The following is a 9,822-nucleotide window of genomic DNA, read 5'->3' as shown; positions in this document are numbered from 1 at the left end:
AGTGATTTTAAATGAAAATTTTGTTTTGAAAAATTACGGTGTTACACCTGAAGTTATGGATTTAGATTTGTAAGGATTAAGCACTTAATGAAGATTTTGGAATTTTTTCAGAAACCACGACGTGGCCAAAGGTTTGCCATAATGTGGAGGTGCTTAGATGATCGATTGTTTTGTCCTGACATACCCACGACGTGGTCAAGAGGTCTCCACATCATGGTGAGCGTTGACCTGGTTGACTGTCGACTTTTGACCAATTTGACTTTGGGTTAAACTTCAAGGATTTGAGTTATTGATTAAGGATCTACCTTTATTTGATGTCAGTCGGTCTACGGGAGTGATAGGTGCAGGGAGTGAGGACGTTGTTGGGTTTCCTTAGGTCTTCGATTCAGGTGAGTTTCCTCACTATACTATATGTTACATCGTATATCCTTATGTGTTAGGATATAAGAGTAGTGGTATGCTCGTTAGAATACTAGTAGGTTGGTAATCGTCTAGTGGGGGACCTAGGGGCTGTATGAAGTCACATGGCATAGCCTGAGAACTCTTCATCTAGGCTTTCTTGCATGTTCCTTGTTTGGTTGTGGTTCTAGAATGGGATCAGCTGTTCGAATGTTTATCTCACCTCTGGTTACATATAGATATGCATTCCTTGGTGTTATGCCGGTAATGGTGTAGTGTTCTATATGAGGCCTTATACGTGGTCGTGAGCTGAGAGATAGGTAGATTAATGTAGATAGTTGCATGTGTTTATATATTTACTTGATTGCTTGTTTGTTTATATATTGAGTGGTGGGTTGAGGTGGTCCTGTTGTGAGAGGTAGGCCAACATACTCGGGCGGGCTAACGGTGTGTTGTAGGCTAGGTGTGGATCAAATCTATGTTGTAGGCATTGGGGGGGGGGGGGGGGGGCAGTCGTGGATTGGAGGCCAAGAAGAATGATCCATGCATTTTGTAGGCCTTGTGAGGCGGTCCAGGCAGACTGAAGGCTAATGTGTGCATGCATTGTATGTATATTGTGGTGTGTGGGAACTTACTAAGTTTTGACTTATATTTGTAGGCCAAGAAGAATTTGATTGGAGGCCAAGAAGAATGATCCATGCATTTAAAAAGTATGACTCTTGGTCGGAGTGTTTTTATCCCATTGTATTTACAGTTGTATATCTTTTACGGGTTGATATACTTAGTTCACTATAAACAATGCTCTGATACCAATCTGTCACACCCCCAAACCTGAACGGCGGAAACGTCTGAGGGTGGATGAGTTCATGTTTAAAGTATCACAACAAATGTATAATAGTAATCAAAGCAACAACAACCAGTATATTTATAATAAAGCGTTTACATTGTGTTCAAAACATTTTTTAACATTATGACTTTAGCAAAAGATAAAACGTGATAAAACTATGCTCCGTCTTCGTAACGCCTGTGAGAGTACCTTTCTACTAACTTCCTGAGAATACAAGTGGGTTTAAAAAGTGTCAACATTTAAGTTGGTGAGTTTATAAGCATTTTTGTTTGAAAGGATACATTATTTGTTTCTTTGAATATGTTCGTGTGTTCCTCCAGAAAATCCTATATCTTTACTACTTATAAAAGAAATCTAACTATTTCTATAAATAGATTGAATATAATAATATTATTTTTTTAAGACGTACAAACGAGTAAGCTAATATTACAAACAACCATTAATAAAATAATATTAAATTTTAAATTTGTTTTGATTCCTTATATTTCTCAGCAAAATCCTAATTTCATGGTCATTCAAAATTTAAAACCTTTTCATCCTAATACGCTTCAACAAATATCCTTTAAATGTTGCATTTGCAGCTGATTAAAATATCTCATAGCAGACGTGTGTTTGTTCTCTCCACCTTATAAACCCTGCTATAAATCCCACTGCCATGAAGTATTTCCCTTATAAACCCTAATCGTTTTTCTCCCTCTCTTAGACGAAGACAATGTGTTTTTTTAAGAAAAAAAGTTTGAAAATATTCCAATTTCTCAAAAAAATTTACCCCAAATGCGAAACTGGGTAAAATTTTCCATTTTGCGAAGACTACAGGGATGCGAAATGAAAATTCTGCACTTTTGTCTTTTTATGACCCCATTTTGCGAAGTTGGACCACTTATATTATTTCTTGAAAAGATCAGGTGCCAAATGCGAAACTCTAAGCTTTCTTCCCCAATTCGCATTTATACATTAAAAACTTCGCATTTTCATTCAAATTCTTCGCATCTTGCATCCATCCGTCTTTGAGTTCATTCGCATTTCATCGCATTAACTGAGAAATTAATCAGTTGTCTCATATTCGCATTTCAGTTGTTTGAGAAACCCAGATACGAACCCAAATGCGAAACCCACTGATTTCAAATGCGAACCAACCAAAAATCATCAACCACGTACTTGTGTCACCAAATGCGAACTGAATATCACCATTAAATTCTCCTCGCATTCCATAGATGCGAACACAATCCAGATCTCCGACTCCAAGCTTGCGAAATCAAAATCAATTAACCTCAAACAAATCGTGAACTTCTTATGCGAACTGTTTTGACCCACAAAACCAAATGCGAACTCAATTGATGTCATATGCGAACTGATTTCATAGATGCGAACACAATTGATTTCATATGCGAATCCACATCCATCGATATGAAACCAATACCAGTTACAAGCAATTAGTAGCAACCATCGATCCTCTAATTTTCAATTACTCAGCCTTCGCTTTTCATACAACCCGTCGACCCTGAAAAATCGATAAACACCAAATGTCTCATTTTTAGATCGATTTTCTGATTAAATGTCATATTTGAAGAATGATCGATTTTCTGATTAAATGACCCCATTTTGCGAAGTTGGACCACTTATATTATTTCTTGAAAAGATCAGGTGCCAAATGCGAAACTCTAAGCTTTCTTCCCCAATTCGCATTTATACATTAAAAACTTCGCATTTTCATTCAAATTCTTCGCATCTTGCATCCATCCGTCTTTGAGTTCATTCGCATTTCATCGCATTAACTGAGAAATTAATCAGTTGTCTCATATTCGCATTTCAGTTGTTTGAGAAACCCAGATACGAACCCAAATGCGAAACCCACTAATTTCAAATGCGAACCAACCAAAAATCATCAACCACGTACTTGTGTCACCAAATGCGAACTGAATATCACCATTAAATTCTCCTCGCATTCTATAGATGCGAACACAATCCAGATCTCCGACTCCAAGCTTGCGAAATCAAAATCAATTAACCTCAAACAAATCGTGAACTTCTTATGCGAACTGTTTTGACCCACAAAACCAAATGCGAACTCAATTGTTGTCATATGCGAACTGATTTCATAGATGCGAACACAATTGATTTCATATGCGAATCCACATCCATCGATATGAAACCAATACCAGTTACAAGCAATTAGTAGCAACCATCGATCCTCTAATGAGGAAACAGTTTCCTATTCGATTGTGCTTTGCAATGACAATCAATAAAGCTCAGGGACAAACAATTCCATATGTAGGTATCTATCTTCCAGAACCAGTATTCTCGCATGGACAACTTTATGTTGCATTGTCCAGAGGGGTTTCACGTTGCAATACAAAAGTATTAGTAAAGCCTAACGAAAATTCAAAAGGTGATGGGGTTTATACAGCAAATGTGGTGTATAAAGAAGTATTGCACGATTAATATTTTGTGTCGTCTTGACTGGTTGCTTTTTATTGGTTATTTGATGCATGATGTAACAAATAACACCATAGTTTGATTATATTGTCTTCAACATGTACTTTTTTTTAACATAACAATTTTGTAATGGAAACATATCACCGAAAGAACTCACGTGCCCCGCCGCTTTGCGCGGGTAGACGGCTAGTATATATATATATATATATATATATATATATATATATATATATATATATATATATATATATATAAACTCTATAGTCCGGTCCGGTTTTTATACGGTTTGAAATCTTAAAAACCGTAAGCCAAACCGTTCACTACGGTTTGAAAATTTCAAAACCGCAATCCAAACCGTACAAAAAAATATAAACCGTAAAACCAAACCGATGACCGGTTTGGTTGGTTTCACGGTTTCAAACTGAACCACGATCACCCCTATAGATGATTAAAGAGTAAATTACAGAAATGGTCATTGTGGATTGTTTCAAATGGCATGTCTATTCAAAGCTTTGAGAATTTGATAGGAGTCGTCTTCATGGTTTAAAAAAATTGAACCCATGGTCCTTGCGGTTAGGAGAAATTACATCGTTGGTCCCTCCATAAATATTAAAATAATACTTTACCCTTTCTAATTTCTTTTTCTTTTTACTCTTTTTATATTTATTAAATATAAAACCATAAGGAGCCACCAACCAACCCAACCACCACCCAATCTCCCTCCCCCCCCCCCCCCCCCCCTCTCTCTCTTCACTAGCCACCAGCCTGTCAACACCATGTGCCACCACCATCCGCCGCAAACCAATCCAACGCAAACCACCTTCTTCTCCCTACCCTCACCCCCATCTCTCTTTCTTTATCCTAATAAAACTTCACCACTCCAACGTCATCCGCCAACCACCTACTTCTACCAGACGCCTCTCCCTCTCAAATCTAAAGTGAAAATATCGCCGACCCCACAATAGCCACCATAGTCGCTGACTGGCGAACCAACAACTCACTACTCGTCATCGTTGTGGTCTGTCAAAGCTACCGTCAAAGTTAGGGTTTGAAGAATTGATCCATACACAAAAACCTTTAGCCTAATGTTGCCCTAAAAAATTTACCTCCGAGGATGAAGATGAAGTTGGTGGTGGTTTTCGATGAAATAGTAGAGAGAGAGAGAGAGAGAGAGAGAGATAAAGTATAAGAAGACGGATTGGGGTTGATGTAGAGTTTTTGGCTAAACACAAGCAGATCCGGCGGTGACGGTGGTTTGATGATGTACAAATGGTGGTGGTCCGTCACAGACTGCGGTGGTCCAATGGTGGTGTATGGTAGCAGGAAAGTGAGAAAAAGAGAGATAGAGACAATGTGAATAAGGAGTGAAAGAGTTAGTAGGAGATATGTGGGTGTAACAACCGTCCGGAGGGTGGGATGGGTGAGTTTTTGGTTTGTATCTATTTTAATTAAAATAATATAAAAACGATTAAAAGGAATTAAAAAAGAAATACTTAAGTGTAAAAAAATCTTTTTTATGGACAAGGGACGTACAATGTAATTTCTTTAAATATGAGTCTCGTCTATTTTTTTAAAAATGGACTAAAAGTGAGAAAAACGATAGGACCAAAACTGTAATTTACTCATGATTAATTTGACGATTGAGTCAAATAATTAAATCGAGAAATACTTACAAGGACCATAACGAAAATAGAAAATAAAAAATAAAAAGCAAAAGAAAAAGAAAAGGCTAACAGGAACAGGTAGACCATTCTTGTAATTTTGTCATTCAGGTTATAATAAATAAAAAGAAAATAAAATTAGAAAAACCAAAAACAGAACATAGAACTAAAATCTAGATACGAGGAGTGAAAGTACAACATGAACCCTAGGTCATGAATAATTAGTGGTTACTCTCACCCTCGAGGAAACGCTTGCTGTTGCCGCTTGCCTCTGGATTTTAGTTATCAGGTAAATCATCAAATTTGTTTTGCATCTTGTTGTCTGCTATTTGGTGCGTGTAAATCCTGCATATGAACAATTGGAGGCATAAACTAGAGCAATTAAACTTGAAATTACAAGATTGGGTTTTTCTTCTAAGTATGGAATTCTGGTTATCAATCCATGTTTGTGTGTCTTGGTTTCTGTTCATACCGATACCAAGAGAAATTTTGAAACTGTTAGTGGTTTTGAATAGATCTAAAGCTATTTGGTAAGGCGATTTGAGGAATGACTATGGGCTGTAATTCATGGTTCGCTTATCATCATATCGCGGGGTTTGACCGAACTGATCTGTTTTAATTTACTGGCTTAGCTTTGCCTATATAACTTGGATTGGATGGTGTTGTTTGTTTCAAAAGGATTTGACCCTGGCTGGCTAAGAGTTTTTGTTGGATTGTTACCGTATCTGAATAATTGTGCAGCCAAACATTTTTCATGTTTGAAGTTGTGTTTTTTAGGCTTTTGTTTCTAGTAGAGTGCTGTATATAGCAATCTGTAAGGCAAAACCCCTCCTTTGGATGGATGCTACACACTGTATATATTATATGGTTGTAATGCATTGCTGTGCTGGTTTGGTTGTGGTGATTTCATAATTTTATATGTACATAATATAACATAAGATGTCTGTGGAAAATTGATGATGTGTTGTTAACTTGTTAATTGTTTTGAGGTTTGAAGGGATGAAAAGCAGTGCCAGTGCAAGGGAAGTGGAAGATGTTCCTGAGTTGATGCAGCGTATACAATCATGGTTGCCGGTAAAAGAAGCAGCCCGCACAAGCGTGTTGTCCAAGTCATGGCTGTACGCCTGGTCTACCATCCCTATCCTCATCTTCAGTGTTGGAAGAGAAAGATGCATGAAGTTGGCGTACATGGACCGCGTTCTATACAGGTATCTCCGTGACAACATACCAATCGAAAGGTTTGACCTTATGATGGACGTCGAGAACCAGGAGTCAGCTTCTCATGCTGAAAAATGGATGGGGCCCGTGGCAAACAAAACTTGTCTCAAAGAGTTTTCCCTCTCAATCACCCTTAATGGTGCCTCGTTTACGTTGCCAGATGAGATACTCTCGGGTGAAAACCTAACTAAGATAACAGTTTCAGGTACGACTGGGGGCCGTGTTCCGATGACGACTAGCCAGCATCCTGTGATCAAGTGTGTGTCCCTACGAGAACTGCACTTGGATTGTGTATGCATAAGTGAAGAGGCACTTAATCACATATTGTCGTCTTGTAGCTTGCTTGTTAAGATAGTGCTTTTAAATTCTTGCAATGGGTTCAACACCATCAAGGTTAAAAACCTTCCTCGTCTTTATGAATTACGAATAAATTTAAATGCTGTAGACTCTACTGCTTTGGAAATCAGTGATGTCCCAAATCTTGGCCTGTTTAGCTACGAACTAGATGTACGATTTTGGCTGCACGATCACCCCCCTCCTCCATTCAACGCCTCTTCAATATCATTAGGAAGAAGCGTGACACACTTAACGTTAGCTGGTGTGATAACGGACAATGCGTGTCTTGACATCTTCAAATCGCAATTTCCTTTTCTCCAGAGTTTGACACTTTATTTGACATCTTGGATGTTGGGAAGCTTCCATTTAACATGTCCTTCCATCAAAATATTGTTCTTGCTGTCGTGCCCAGCCATGGTTATCGATGTACAAGTTTATGCTCCAAAATTACTTTATGTCCATCTTTCTGGCTGCATATTGCCTAGTCTTCTGTTTCCACTCTCGTCTCTTCAGCATTTCAAGGTTTCACTCATGCTCCAGCTTCCTGTTGATGCAGACTTTTTTCTTATGATGAGGGAAGCATTCGAGTTATCACGCTTGTGCTACCTTCATATATTAACTGACAACTCTAATCCACCATTGGATATCGACATCGATGATCTACGAACAAGGCTCCTGCTTCCTCCTGCTACTAACATGCAAGAACTGTGGTTTGAAACGGATCAGGACGAAGGCCTGTGGGAGCGATCTCCATTTTTTGATGCATTCTTTGAGATTTGCCATCCCAAGCAAGTATTTCCACAGCCAGATGTTTCCTTCAAGCAAAACAATCACTTTTGCAGGCTTATGTTGAGGGAGGTATTGGAGAAAAAGAATACTAGAACTGCGTATTGGCCTCATTACCTGAAACATGTTCAAATAAGATGGGATCCTCATAAAAAATGGAAAGCCCTAACAAATTCCCACAGAAGCTTGCTAGACGAGTCCACTCCTGATTTCTACCCAGAGTTCAAACTAAAGTGGCGTTAACCATAATCTCTATTTGTTTTATTATTACATGTTTTAATTTTCGTTGTATCCTATGTATTTCAAACATATTTAAACATATAATTATAAATGTTATATTTATTTGATAATTATAAATGTTATATTTATTTGATACGCCATTTGCTGCATATATAAACACACCCGATTATTATTTGTTGCTAATTATTGTATACCTATTGGTCTGCCAAGCCTAGAACATGACCTTGCAAAAATATTTGTTATTTTGTTATATATATATATATATATATATATATATATATATATATATATATATATATATATATATATATATATATATATATATATAAAGCGGCGGCAACGAATAGTTTATTTCAGCAATTAGTGTTATTCTGAAACATGTTACCAAATTGATTTTTTCAATATTTGTTGGATGGGTTAACACTTGTAGTAAAGTCTTTGGCTCTCTGGTTTGGTTCGTGTTCATGATTTATGTCAAACACGACTAACCAAAAAATTGATAAGTCAAATATATCAATTTTTATTTCTAATTTGATTTGTGATTGGACGCATCAAAAAACATTTGTATAGATCTTACAAGTTACAATACCTTATTATAACTCACCACCAGATAATTTACACTACTTAGTCTTTTGTACTGCAAATACGTAGTGTAGATGAAGCCACGCAATATATTTTTTTTCTCCATTTAACAAAAATGACAGCTATTGACTCTATGTCTCTATCAGACTATCACTTTCTCCAACGTGATACTATATTGCAACTTTGTTTCATTGTAAGGAGTAAAGACCACAAAATAATAACTTAATGTTCGAATTTTCTTGAAATGTTTTCATAATTAAAGCTTTTACACAATTATGGGATGGAATTTTGAGAGGTAAAGAAAAATTACCTTTATTTCAATTCCGAATACATTATTACTGTTGACTTAAAAATTCTCCACTGCAATAAACCAACCCCAAACCTTGATAATTTTGTTGAACGATGAAAATATATCTTGAAAAAAACGAATACATTATTTTGGTGAGAATCTGTTATACACTTATTTGTGCATTAAAAATTAACCTATCCATCTTATTCTAAAGAACTACTCAAAGGAAAATAAGAATATGCATAACACACAAATCCAAAGATTCATTTATAAATTGTAGCATAATTCTCCACCATGTACCAACTCAAAGTGCAACATCAACTATTTATTTCATCCCAAAACCAGATAGCACATGTTATCGTAGGTCGTAATATTTTGAAATTAATTTCACTCCCTCTGTTATCTTGTACTTTCTTTGGAACATTAGAAAAATATAACTATATAAGAATATTCAATATCTCCCAATTATTAAAAATTCATTTAAAACTGTTTCTCCATGGGTAGTTGATTTTCGAATCCATATTGAAAACCATTTTCCGTACTTTCCAACAGTTAATCAAACCTGGAAAAATGTGAAGCTTGAATACACTCACATTTCAGCTTCTCCCTTTTCTGATTTTTTAGTCTCCCTAACCCGACCACCCTTTCATTTAAAGTAAACCCATTTTATATTGACATTGTCTATAAAACTAAACTCACACCCGAACATAACTCACAATTCCAACCAGTTAAATTTTCGAAGAGAAGTTAAAACCTACAGTTAGACATTATATCAAACACTTGGGGTGCCTAAACTGAAAGTAAAAAAAAAAAAAAAAAAAAAAAAAAAAAAAAAAAAAAACACCAGACTAGCCTTTCTTCCGTAATTTCTTCCTGTTTCTGTTTATGAACTTTCATCTTCAATCAACTGCCATGTAAGGGTTCTATGATGCTTGTTGATTAATGATTTTTTGGAACTCTGCAATAACCAAAACTCAGAAATCATGTGTGGATGAAGATCAACATAGCACGCTAACCATTTACATGGA

General features: G+C 36.4%; 1 protein-coding gene across 2 annotated transcripts; it reads left to right on the top strand.

Moving 5' to 3' along the window:
• Nucleotides 1-5,502: 5,502 nt before the first annotated feature.
• On the top strand, nucleotides 5,503-8,058 carry LOC144997352 (uncharacterized). Of its 2 annotated transcripts, none has more exons than XM_078957238.1 (2): nucleotides 5,503-5,632; nucleotides 6,341-8,058. In XM_078957238.1, exon 2 carries the CDS (start codon nucleotides 6,343-6,345, stop codon nucleotides 7,924-7,926), a length of 1,584 nt encoding a protein of 527 aa, XP_078813364.1. In that variant the 5' UTR covers nucleotides 5,503-5,632; nucleotides 6,341-6,342; the 3' UTR covers nucleotides 7,927-8,058. The 2 variants fall into 2 exon arrangements, with proteins under 2 accessions (XP_078813364.1, XP_078813365.1); XM_078957239.1 differs by having other exon boundaries at nucleotides 6,333-8,058.
• Nucleotides 8,059-9,822: the final 1,764 nt, after the last annotated feature.

This window comes from Lactuca saligna, chromosome 5 (assembly GCF_052625555.1).
Source record: "Lactuca saligna cultivar CGN05327 chromosome 5, ASM5262555v1, whole genome shotgun sequence".
Classification (NCBI taxonomy): domain Eukaryota; kingdom Viridiplantae; phylum Streptophyta; class Magnoliopsida; order Asterales; family Asteraceae; genus Lactuca; species Lactuca saligna.
This window is presented reverse-complemented; position numbering and strand designations above follow the sequence as displayed.

Coding starts and splice junctions, on each gene's coding strand:
- LOC144997352 (XM_078957238.1), top strand. CDS start 6,343: ATGAAAAGCAGTGCCAGTGCAAGGGAAGTGGAAGATGTTCCTGAGTTG.